Genomic DNA, 13,460 nt, shown 5'->3' on the forward strand with positions numbered 1-13,460 from the left:
TCTCTCTCTGAATCGTCATGTATTGATCTAAATAAGAAACAGTTCAGGTTGGTAAATCACTGGAAGGGAAGTGGCTGTTTGATTGTTATCAAACGATATCAAAGTATTGGGGCAGATGCTCGTTTAGACAGCAGTGGTCGTGCAGATCAATAACTCATATAACTCATTAGCGGTTAATAAAAACAGGGAACAGTTGTCTAAGACATCGCAGGGGTGCACGTGTTGCCCAGTCGTCTAAGGCGCCGCGATTCGCTGCGCAGAGTTGTGCCCCTTAGGCACGCCAGAAACCTATGATTGTGGGTTGGAATCCCAGTTCGCCCTGATTATGTTTCTAGGTTTGTCAGCACCATACCCGTGCTCGTGGGTTTAACCGAAGTGGTTAACGTCTGAGACCTGCCTCACTTCGGGCTTTCCTCCCACATTAAGCTGACACGCCGTGATATGACTGGAATACTGTTAAAAGCTGCGTTAAACTCAACTCACTCACTAGTGCACCGCAATTCGCTGTACAGAATTGAGTTTTTTAGGTGTTATTCATCTTCCCAAGGGCGTTAACTGAATATCAAAGTCCAATTTCCACCCTTGCCAAGCTAGGCTTGAATTCCAGAGTTACTGTTCGGCTGGACTAACGGGTCTATGCAAAGTCCAGTCAAAACCTAGACATCCGGTTCGCAGACAACGTGGATTTCAATGTGCAGATTTCGGCCAACTGCAGGATTTGCAAAGCATGTGTATTCGGAAACTGGGTGTCGACAGACATTTTGCAAATCTGTTCATGTTTTAATCAAGGTGCTCAAGTGATATGATGCACTTCGCGAGGTAAGACCCATTTAATTTCAATATAGATCTTGAACATCGATCAGATCGTTTTGACATGGCATAAACAATTTTTTTGAAGCAAGTGCAAATCATATGAGGTGGAATCTCATTGTTATTAGAAAGGAGACAGAAGGGACATACCTCGCAATCGCCACTGGTGGCACTTGCCTGGTTTGGGAAGGGTGGAAATTGGACTTTCATCGTCAGTAAACGCCCTTGCCTCGGGAAGATGGGCATGATTGTGTTTCTTAGTTTGTCACTGCATCATGCCGATACTGGTCTCTTCTTCTTTTATCAAAGTGGTAATTATCTTAGAGCTACATCCTTTCCAGCTTTCCTCCCATATCAAGTGAGTGAGCGAATGAGTATGGTTTTACACTGCTTTTAGCAATATACAAGCAATATCACGGTGGGGGACACCATAAATTAGCTTCACACATTTTACCCATATGGGGAATCGAACCCAGGTCTTCAGCGTGACGAGCGAACGCTGAAGCCACTAGGCTACCCCACCGCCCCCTCGCACTTACAACTGACATGCAGTAATAAATTACCTCAACACTGGACCGAGAGCGAAGGCTACGGAAATGTCCGAGCTATCTTCAAGTCAGGTTGAAATCGGTTATGGAGATGTCTGATTCGAATCAGGATTTTGTTGCATGTCATAAACTGGTGGTCTACCCTGTCCGGTATGGTCCCTTACATCGAGGATATGTTGTCAATATGCTGAAGTTCCAAATGACGTGAGGATGTTTAGTGGATCTTGCTTCCAGTGTCCTATAGCAGCTATAGAGCATCTAGGAGTAGACCTTGTATAACAGAAGTCGAAGAATAAAGTTTCCATTTGTTGCAAAAGTTCAGTGAGTGGGAAATAGTCAAACATTTGCTTCCTAAAAAATAAATTCAGAAATATTGTTATTGTCTATTTGGCATTAAATATCCCTGAAATGAATTGTCTGATTGTACAAATGTTGTGAGTAATTAACGTATTCATGTTGATTGTCACAGAGCCTGAAAAACACATGCTATGTACAAGTGACAGTCGGCATGTGAGCACGAACCCACATGTCTATATTTTCACAATTCATGATAACATCAATGGGTTGGTTGGTTTGTTGTTTTACGCTGCACTCAGCAATATTTCAGCTAGATACATGTGAAAATGATAATGATAAAGCCGAATAGAACTTGTACAGTTTTACATCATTAAGAACAGTAACTGATATTAGTTACCTTATACCTTTATCATCTTGGCCTAAAACAAAATAAATCTGAATCCAAGAAATTGTTAATAGCAAGAGCAGTGACACGTCATCTGAAGCTGATGACTCCAAATATGTCATTACTACCCAATCCATTCTTTTCTGTATGCCGAATTCGCCATGGCAAATACCTTTAATAGTTTGACAAGATAATCAGGTGTAATGATGTTTAAAATGCTTCTTACTTAGAGAAAGAAGCGATCGCGATATCGCCCTTCACTTGCAGCATTGACATTCCAGTAAGAGGACATTCCCTTCACTCGGCCATTATACTAAAGTGAAAGCTTTAATTTCCACTTTAAATATCAACTCTGACCTTTACCTCAGTGTTTCTACTTTTGCATCTGTACAAACAAGCGTTCCTGGATAATTTTAGACGTAGATAATTGTGTGTTTCGTATTATGAATAATGCCACATTCAAGCAAGTCCATACAGCAAGTCTTTACTGCAAAACAAATCAACCTGTCACTATATTATCTTCCAATAAGTGCCAATGTTTTAGTAGCTGTTATTACACAGCAAAATCACTTGATGCAAATTGTCAACAACCATCAATAATTCACCGATTAATTCTTAAAATGTCTGAAATATTTTCCATGGATCAGTAAAGTTGGTGTATGGACCTATGGAATCCACCTTTTTTGCGGGTCACCCCATCTCCTTCATAAAAGGTTCCAAAGCAATGCAAGACACTTCCGTATCCACAAATAAGTAACGGTGACAATAATTAAACACACTTACTCTCTCTTTTACACCACTCACATCACGGAATAGTGTTTTATTTCACGTACATTAAGTATTTGACTACAATCTAAAAATTTACTTGTATTCAACAGACGAAGGAATTCCTATATACTTACTCAAGGTATAATAAACAAAATGGAATGCTTAAACAATTTTTAAAATGACAAGTCACAAAATGTAACGTAGATCTGTTATTAATTTTCTGGAATCGGCTCCATGGTAACTTTTAACCGGGCATAATTTTCATTGGTCTAAATCGACCATAGCTGGATACGTTGAATCTTTTGATCTTTAGAAATAAAGTAGACAAAGGCTACATGGCACGTGACAATTTAAAGGATTAAGCAAAATATATACTTTGACACTGAGCACATGCCTACAATGTGTGTAAGGTTTTGGAAGTCTATCTCACAAAATGTATCGACATATAAATACTTTCCTTTTTGTCAAGTAATATTTCCCCAAGAAACATGTTGTTTTTAAAAACTCCTTCATTCAGAACATATAGCCAAACATTTCCGTATTGTTGGCACTGCTCAGTGACTCACTCATGGATTGACGGGTTTACGCTCTGCTTTTGACATTGCTCACAGTTTAACTTAGTTCTAAAAATATATAAGTATATGGGTGGCCGCCTTCACGGCTCATTGAACAAAGATGTTTTGCAAATTGGATGGGCCAAAGCAGGACACATCCAACTTACCACAACCAGCAAAATAATGGGTTGACAATTGCTCAAAGAATGTTATGGAAATTATTCGAAACATATAATCTTTTAAATTTGTTAATGGTGGTAGAATATCTAAACCTCATCAGGACTACCTAATTTTGGTATACCAGATTGTCCATCCGTCTGCTGTTGTTTTTATTCTAATGTCCGTCAATGCTGTTACAGGTTATTACATTTTAAGACATCAGTTATCCATGTTTTTACATTTGCAATAAATGTTTCAACACTCATCTGAAATGTCCGTTTCTGTTTAGGACACATGTCTCAAAAAAACTTTTTAGCAGTTGAGCCACTGCACTGCATGGATTTTATTCAAATGTTTTGAAAAGGTCCAAGAATTAAAGTGGCAACCTTTACCTCATTTAGTCTACAGACCACACTATATTAATTTAATATTGACCTATATTTTCAAGCTCTCAGTGAGCATTTTCAATGGGTTTTTTATATATATTTTGTACATATTTGGTAGTGAAGATGATTTAGAAACCTGCATATCCTAATTTTATGATGACTATTTAAATCAAAGAAACCTGAATTTCAAATTAGGAAAAGAAAAAGTAAATGTTTCCGTTATGGTGATGTCAACCCAGCGTGTTACATACAATTCCCTCTCGTTCGCAGAGAGTAGATTTTAATAGTATCTACTTTCACAAATTTGCGAGGTAGATGACTAGGCCACATTGCCGATGAACACTTAGTTTCATTTCAGTATGCATTCTAGAAACTAAACTGTATTGCTAATATTAAATTTCTGGTTATATCCAGATGTAATTTTGCGTAAGTGTGAAACAATTTAGAATCAGAATCAGCATTTAGTGTCGAAAGTGAACCAGGTCATAAACGGTGCCTTTGTTACTTTGTAACATCACAAATACCAGTATGGTGCTAATCGAGGTTCATATTGAATTCAAATCTCTGATTCAAAATTGTGATTAGCAGATCCTTGCACAACTAAGGGATGCAAGACTGCGAAACTTCTCCCAGTGACACAGGTCACCTGTTCTTCCTTTTTTATAACTGTAATTATTGCAAAAGGTTATTTCTGGTCACTGCTAACAACATACATCTTATTGACTGTTCAGAGTTCCTTACTTGGTGAAGTAACTGATAAATTGTTGTTTAATTTCCGTCGTGTAAATTGACAGATTTTAGATATGACAGACTTACTTTTTTTTCTCATTTTGAGGCCATAGAACCATAATGTATCCACCATCTAGGTGCAACATCAGCATTGGTTTATGGTGCAACATATATGTTTAAATTATTTATAAAGGAGATAGTATCAGTAAACCTTTTTTCTTTGGTGATATAAGGACAAATCCTTTCAGCAAAAGTTACATTACCTTTCAACATTTACATAAAGCTTAAACTCTAGTTATGCATTGATTGGCAGAGAAAGATATCTTTCCACATTTTAAAGTGATGTTGTTACCTTTTGGATTAACTTTTTAACCTGTCCCTTATTCACAAACAACTGTCATTTGTTTTCAGTTTCTTGGATTTCAGTAATTTCTTGATCTAAGGCAATGCTTTTGTAGACAAGCCATACACACAAGAGAACCAGAGAAGATTCCGAGGTAGAATAGGTCTTCAGCAACCTATGCTTGCCGTAAAAGGTGACTAATGCTTGTCGTAAAAGGCGACTAACGGGATCGGGTGGTCAGGCTCGCTGACTTGGTTGATGCATGTCATCGATCCCAATTGCGTGGATCGATGCTCATGATAATAATCACTGGATTGTCTGGTTCAGACTCGATTATTAACAGACCGCCGTCATATAGCAGTAATATTGCTGAGTGCGGCGTTAAACAAGAAACAAGCCAAACCATACACACAAGTCTTATTGTATCTACTTCAGGATGCGGTGGGCGCTACACAGGCTCGTCTGGCTCTATCTCATCACCTAACTACCCTGGCAATTACAACAACAACCTGTACTGTACCTATATCATTGATGCCGGAGAAACATTGATCACTCTCGTGTTTGAAGAGTTCATTACGCAGCCATGGTACGATGTTGTCAAGGTATGTATAGTTGTTATTTTGTTAAGACGTATACAAGGTAGTGTGCAATGTTTCTATAAGTCAATTAGAACCAAGAAGGAATAGAGCATGGAAGTATAATTGTACCAGTAGTTGTCAGTGACATTGTCGATTTCACAGCTCGTGTGTTGATAGTCATGTTAAACACATCATACGAAGGTCCATTTATAAGGTACCGAGAACTTGAGAGCTAAATGCAACGTACCAAATTCCTCAAATAATGTGCTCTGTCCCTTTTTCTTGAGATAGTCACGTCGAATTTGGAAGATGCATTGTGCGATTCTTTCCTACTTACTTGAATAATGTTCGCCTGTTTTTCTAATATTACATCATCCATATGGCTAGAGAACCGTTTCATGGACATCTTGACTGACAGGTAGCTGACGACATAACCAATCGAGTGATCACCAATGTATTACAATCGGATATGCTCTGTTAAGTTAGCTAAACTACATTAAATAGGTGTTCAGTTTGGATATATAATCATATAATTGTATTCCCGTTGGTTAGAGTAAGGGAGCTCGACATTTCCCAGTGGGGTATATGAAATTTGTACCTTATCTGTCAGAAGGGACATGGTGAAATAAAGGCCCATTCAGTAACCAATCAGAAACGAGTATCGTAATGCAAGGTAGGGCATATTCTGAAATACGTCAGTTTCCATTGATGACACAAGAAGACATCGATGCAGTGCATCAATGTTTCCCCGCCAAAGTTTGAGATGTAGAGCGGTTCTCTGAGTGATATCAAATTTGCGTGGCCAGATTTTGGGCAGAAGGAAAGGATGCAAAAACATCGTGGCTATGTGATGCAGGCTAACATCCACTATACTGTATATACAGGGGTTTAAAAAATCCATATATCTGGTCTCTTTTATTTCCATCAAAGGCGGGTAAATCAGTGAAAGTGAATTGGATATGTAGCAATATATTTAACGATTTCAGATAATTTATAAACTTGAACCTCAAGTTTGATTTTGCTGATCTGAGCATAAATTCTGGCTCTTATGCATGATAAAACAGATAAGCGAGGAGGCGAGCACAATTGGTGACCAAGGGAATGACTATTTTTGGAGGCAAATTGGGGTGTCGGCAAAACGGTACTCACCCCTCCATTTATAAACTGCAGGTGTATGACGCCTCCAACAACCTCCTTGTTCATCTAAGTGGAAATAGAGGGGGCTACACTGTCCAGTCAGCCGTCTACTACCGTGTTGTGTTTACTACGGATAGTGGGACTGTCATGAAGGGATTCAAGGCTGTATGGACAGGTATGTAGATGTGTACTTATATGACATCTCGTCACCTTGCAGCTGATGCTCGTTTGTTCACTGCACAAAAAGTCCAGCTGTACACGCTTGTAAATGCTTTGTATTGATGAGATATACAAAGTCTAAACAATTTTGTATTGATGAGATATACACAGCAAAACAACTTTGTAAGGATGATGTTTACGTACAAAATTGTTTTTCTTTGAATATGTTCGTGAAGAGAGATTATTGCCATGTATTGTTATATAATTGTTCTGGATGTCCAACATGCAGTGTTTCTAAGTCATCCAATGTTTTTAGTTGTATGCATTTGAAAAGGGGGATAATTGCTATGTATTGTTTTATAATTGTTCAATATGTGCAAAATGCAGTGTTTTTAAGTCGACTAAAATCATTAGCAAATTTCAAAATATAACTTATTTAGTTCATTACTGAAATTTGACCTTTAATTTTAATCAGTACTCCACTGTGTTAGCGGGATTATGTACTCTCCTCGCACTGATATTGACAGGTAAGTGATTGAGGCATCTGGTACTTTTCCTGGAGTGTTGCACGGGGTGTCAGTAGACAATATGGTCTAATGCACATAACGGATTAGCAGACGGAGGTGATTGCATTTGTGGTGATATCTACATTATAATCACTGGAAATTGGTTTGTTCTGAGCTGTCGGTCTGTACGGTATGCCGCTATGTGGATAGTAACATGCTGTAGTGCACATAGCAGATTAGCAAACAGAGTGGATTACTCAGGCGGTGAAAGCTTTATTATAATCACTTGAAAGTTTGGAAATTGGTTTGTGCTGAGCTGTCGGTCTGTACGGTATAGATGAATAGTCATCATATTCTGATGCAATGGACGTGGAATTTCGCTTATTATTACCATATTGAAATAAATTTGAGCTCAGCTTAGTGTTGTTCAACAAGCTACGATCGTAAATTTAACGTACAACAGACACATGAAAATATATAGAAATGTTACAAATACAAATTATTAACAAGGGAAAAATGAAGATGTTTAAATAGAGGCTCTTTGGAACACGAAATTAATTCTAGACAAATTGAGATGTTACTGATATTTTTTACTTGTAATATTAAATGTCAGTATTCCGGTTATGAAAATAATTTCAACCACAAGAATATATAAATATGCAAAGATTAGATATCATCACAAGTATTATACTTGAAGCAACTGTTTTTGTTTTATTCCAAGTTAAGTTTACAGTGCCAGATTGGCAAACAAGCCTGGCTTGGTTAAATTAATGCCGCTCTGGGTTATAAAAAACATATAATATGCATACATATATATGGTTTGGTTCGAAACGTGAATAAAAATAGCATAATAATAGCTAACGTTGTTGTGGTCATTCGATGATGCACACGATAGGATGTTACAGTAATGTGTGCTGATGTAAACAAATTAAATATTTTAGGTTTGGTGAAGTACCACTGTGATCTAGAGTGTGTGGTTGTTGTTTACGCCCGCACTCAACAATATTTCATCTGTATGACGGCAGTTTCTAAATAATCGAGTCTTGACCAGACAATCCAGTGACTGACATCATGTGCATCGATCAACGCAATTGGGAACGATGACATGTATCAACCAAGTTACTCGCCTCTTACGACAAGCATAGTCGCCTATTACGACAAACATGTGTTGCTGAAGACCTATTCTTCCCTGGATCTTCACGGGTCCTGTGGTAAAGAATCATGTGGTGTTTGTGTTGCCAAGGGACAGATATATGTAATGGTTTAAATATATGGCCTCTGTTTGATTGTAATGCGGAAATATTATATTGCTTAATTCCAAAAATTGTCATATATCCATATTTGTAAAAAAGCCTTTATACATTTTATTGCATTTATTGTATCATCATGGTACAAAACTACTCGTGAACTAATTGTATACTAATTGTATATATAGATGTTCTTATTTGTAAAAAAGCTGGCTTACACTGTATGTCAATGTTTTATCAATGTACAAAATATGTTGTATCATTTAACAGCAGTTACACATTGTATTATATTGTAATAATTGAATTTTAGTTGTGTTCCTTGAAATTCCTGCATTCTGATTCACGTGGTATTGCATTCATTTCTAAATGAATTTACAAAATTAAGCCACGCCCACCGAGGCGCACTACTTTTATAACTGCGGAATGTCGGGGAATCCCAAAATAATAGTCTAGGGAATTCCCTTTCTGCTCAAGTGTATCGTCATGCACAGGACATTTAGCGACTTTCATGCATATTCATAGTCCAAACTATCCTTTGAAACCAAAGGCCGAGAATGAATGAAACAGCAAACGTGCAGGCTCGCTCGCCTGTTTTTTCCCGCTCGCCTCGGTTCAACTTTCATGTCCTCGGGTTTCATTTCTAGCATTTTTCCAGCTGTGTTTTACCGTAATCAGGGAAGTAATGTTTGAATCTTGCGGTAACTGACCATGTTATTTGAAACAGCCGCCTTCTCCTTGACATATTTCTTCCGGTTCGTTACAGTCTGACTCTTGCAGTTCTTTTCGCCTCTTGCCTTAGAGGTCCAATGAACATTGTTATGACCCTTTACTCCGTTGACTGGCAACTGACTGTGTAGGCGTGTCAAGTTGTGTGGATAAATTAAACAATCTACTGATTTATGTCACGTCACAGTATGTTTTCCAACACCTCGAATGTTTATCAATCTCGTCATTTTTGTCTGTTTTGATATATACAACTGTTTCTGGTAAAACTCTTGTCGATAAAACAATTTTTGTTGTTGTCAAATTTAATTAAAAGCATTGACTGTGTATTTTTTCGGTTCATTGAGATATGAATAGAAAAAAACGATGTGCAAACTTAATGAATCCGCATAGCGAATTCTTACAAAAGTTTGGACATGCCTCAATGAACCGAAAAAAATACACAGTCACTCCTTAATTATCTTTGAAATGTGAAGCTGCAGCTGGTGCCTTGAAATCAACGAATGCTTTTGTATAATATTGCACTCGTGAACATATGTTATTATTGATGTTTCCGTTAATAAAGTCTGCTCAAATGTTCTATTTCTTTATTTTGTTAAATGCTATCAACATAAATTAATACAAATTATTTCATAATCCTTCAAATATAGTGATCATTATGAAAGTATTATTAAAATTTTATTGTCACATACACATGAATACTGTCCCGTACATAATCATTGGTGATGTTTTCAATGAAGTTATTTATAAGAAAAAACAATCAACAACATACTCTATGTAGTTAACGTAAGCCTTACTAAAGTCCAAAAAGAAAGAAAAAGAAACTGAATAAAGAAGTGCTAAAATATGTCCACATATACAGACAATAAACAATATTTGTATAGGCTGCATCAACAAATGTGTTCTGTTGGCTACACAAAATAAACATTGTATGTACAAAATATATTTTGTATTGGAATTTCCCCTTGTTGTTGTCGTAGTTGTTGATGTACACCTCGCTCTGTGAAGTCATGCTGTATATTGTGATATTCCAAAGAGTCTATATCTTATGCAGCCTGACATGGTTAACCTTAGACTGCAGTAGATCTCTGGCATGCTCTCATTTTTGTCTGTGACCAAATTTTCATAGATGAGCTTCACATAAGTTTAGGAAATCAAACCAGGGACCAGGAAAAGGGAGAATCATTCTGGAAACAGAATGCATTCTGTCTGGTACCTCCTTTTAGAACATGCTTATGTAAGACTGGACTGGTTATATGAAATGTGAAGAAATGTATAACCCTGCTTTATGAGAACTGGTTACTTCGAATAATATAACTTATTTATTCGTGAAAAATTCTTCATGTTCTGAGAGCCAGCTAGGAGAAGACTTTGCATTTACAAGTAACCCGGTTATCCTATCCAAGTACTTTTGGGAGATTTATAGAGGATTTACGTAAGTGGTGAATTGGTCTTTACTGGGTTTGTTTGGGTTTTGGGTACCTTCATTTACTTATTATTTATCCAATTTTGTATTAACAGAACATTGCACATATGTGTGAGCGCTTTCTTTGGTTGAGCAAGTTAATAACTTGGACAATAACTGTCAAAACAATGTTGCCTTTGATAAATGGAGATATATGTAATCATGGTTACAGTAAATCAAAACAATTTGTTATGTGTCCCTGTTTGTGTTGCTGTAACAAGACACTAATGAGGGCTTTATCGATTACTATTACTATTCTAACTGAACACTGTTTAATAGACTTTGATGATAGCACCCCACTTACCTGTTCTATGAAAACTTTTTTGCATAAGCATACATCGCATTCTTCAATCTTTCATTTGACCTTTTCATAATACTTATGCTTAACATCGATTATAATACAAATGTAATCATGGGTTGATGGACTGATGGCCGATAACATATACTTACGAAATGAACTGAATTAAAAATAACAGAATCTGTTTTGGGTGTGTATACGGAGTTTGTAGCAGGAGAGTCTGAATGCTTCTTGGGTGGCTAGTCATTGAAGAACAAATGCAGGTTTAAAAGTAAATTTTCCACGCAATCTCAATAAAATCAGATCTTAGTGCGTGCTGCCGCTACACAAATATCTGAAGATATCCCATTACAGGTAGAGTCAGATAAATGAACAGGAATGCAGGAAGTCAGCATTAATAAATCAGAAAGTAGCTTTCTCGAGCTTAACGATTCCAGTTTCAAGACTATGTTTTTAAAAATATATTGACAAAGTTTTCAATTCCATATTTGAAAACTGAACAAAAGCAAATTCTGTAATGTCCAACAAATGGCCAGAATTGTATGACAGTACTTCCCACAGACTATGGAAAGTCTCTATGCAGCAAGAGATAAAAGATGTCTGGCATTCAGAATCAGTCGTCCAGCCCATAACCGTCGTTTGGAATACCCGGGGTTTAGCTTTTTGAGGTTGCATAATTAGAAAACACATTCCGACTGTCAGTGTCCCAATCTGGTAAGGTCCTTCTGACGTGACACCTTATGGGATGTCCTTATGGGATGATTTTCCACCTCCTCGAAATTTGAAAGTGCACATGTTAAAAACAACATAAGCCTGTGTGCTTAACACTAAGGCAAAAAAAGAGTTTAATAGGAAACTTTTTAAGATATTCACTTCAAAACTCTTAAATACTTCCTGTTCATCACATTCGCCATCAGTAGCAACGCCGGCCGGTAGTATACCACATGCGACATAAATCACAATATGTTCGTCAAAAGGAGAAATTTACAGTAACATTGATTTGTAGATACATTGATAATTAACTAAAATTTACTGATAATTGACTGGTGAGTGAGTTAGTAAGAGAGTTGGGTTTAACGCTACTTTGAACAGTATTCAAGTTACATATATATGTCACCTTAAGTGGGAAGAAGGCCCGAGTCGATGCATGTCTCAGATGTTTACCACTTTGGTGAAACATTTGGTTCGTAAAGCCCCGCGCAGATTTCGGTGGATTGTAGGATTTTCAAAGCATGTGTACTGCCAACTCGGCATCAACAGATATTGTCCAAACTTTTCATGTTTTTAATCAAGATGCTCACGTGATTTGATGCACTTTGCGAAGTAAGACCCGTTTTATTACAAAATAGATTTTGATTATCGATCAGATTGTCTAGACTGGGCGCCACCATTTTCTTTAAAGCAAATGCAAGTGAAAGGAGTGGTGGAATCTGATTTGTAAACAGGAGGGTCATAGAAGAGACATAACTCGTAATCGCCACTGGTGGCGGTACTAGCGAGTCCAGAAATTTCAGCCTTGTTCGGCAAGGGTGGAAACTGGACTTTTTAAGTCAATTAACAACGATGCCTCGGGAAAATGAGGAACGGTGCTAAAAAAAACAGAAACGTAATTGGGCACAGCAAATATGCAGCACCTCAATGCTTGGATGCCGAGTTATTTTTTCTGACGCAATTTTTTATAAGATCTGAAAAGTGAAAGCTGTGCGATAATTTCGCTAGCGTGGCACTCGATCTACATCCCTCCGACTGTAAAATAATGTAGAGATGTGGAATATTAAATTTCCTTTCTGATGGTGTAAATTTAACTGCAAATATTAAACTGGTTTGAAAAAAAGACTCTGCTAAGTGTTGGTCGACGTATTGTTCTGCAAATTTCTCCGCTTTTTATCGTACACTGATAAAACTATTGTGCGATGATTGATTTTCATTCAGAAGCATTATGGAAACTGTGAGTGAACAAAATACTGCCTTATGTCTGATCGACATAAATATATATATATCAAATGGATTTGTATGCTTATGTATAGCATTATACATTAAAAACAAAAAATAGCTTGCCTTAAATGAATTAAAGTGATTTTCCTCGAAGACGTCAAAGGACGACAGAGAGGTTACACACGCACAAAGAAAAGGGGGCATAAGTCTGGTATGCGCTGTGCTTGTTCATTGTAACTAATGTCATTTTGTTACAATTTGATGTGGCTAAGGGTAATATATGTTCGTGATGTTTTGATTACAAGAAACCAAACTCAAAAACCGATATTGAAACTTCATACGTTAGGTATAAAACATAACATAAGAAATGGAGAAATCTTACTTCATAAAAAAAGAAGTAATAGCGAAATGGAAGGCCCTATCTAACATATAC

General features: G+C 37.0%; 1 protein-coding gene across 1 annotated transcript in view; it reads left to right on the forward strand.

The window, feature by feature from the left end:
• LOC124125291 (deleted in malignant brain tumors 1 protein-like) overlaps nt 1-13,460 on the forward strand; it is an 87,048-nt gene that overhangs the window by 36,361 nt on the left and 37,227 nt on the right. Inside the window, exons 2-3 of the mRNA XM_048398135.1 lie at nt 5,415-5,581; nt 6,728-6,869. Coding sequence (XP_048254092.1) covers nt 5,415-5,581; nt 6,728-6,869 — 309 coding nt within the window. The remainder of the gene's footprint in view (nt 1-5,414; nt 5,582-6,727; nt 6,870-13,460) is intronic.

Source organism: Haliotis rufescens, unplaced genomic scaffold, assembly GCF_023055435.1.
Source record: "Haliotis rufescens isolate VD_foot unplaced genomic scaffold, xgHalRufe1.0.p SCAF_18, whole genome shotgun sequence".
Taxonomy (NCBI): Eukaryota; Metazoa; Mollusca; class Gastropoda; order Lepetellida; family Haliotidae; genus Haliotis; species Haliotis rufescens.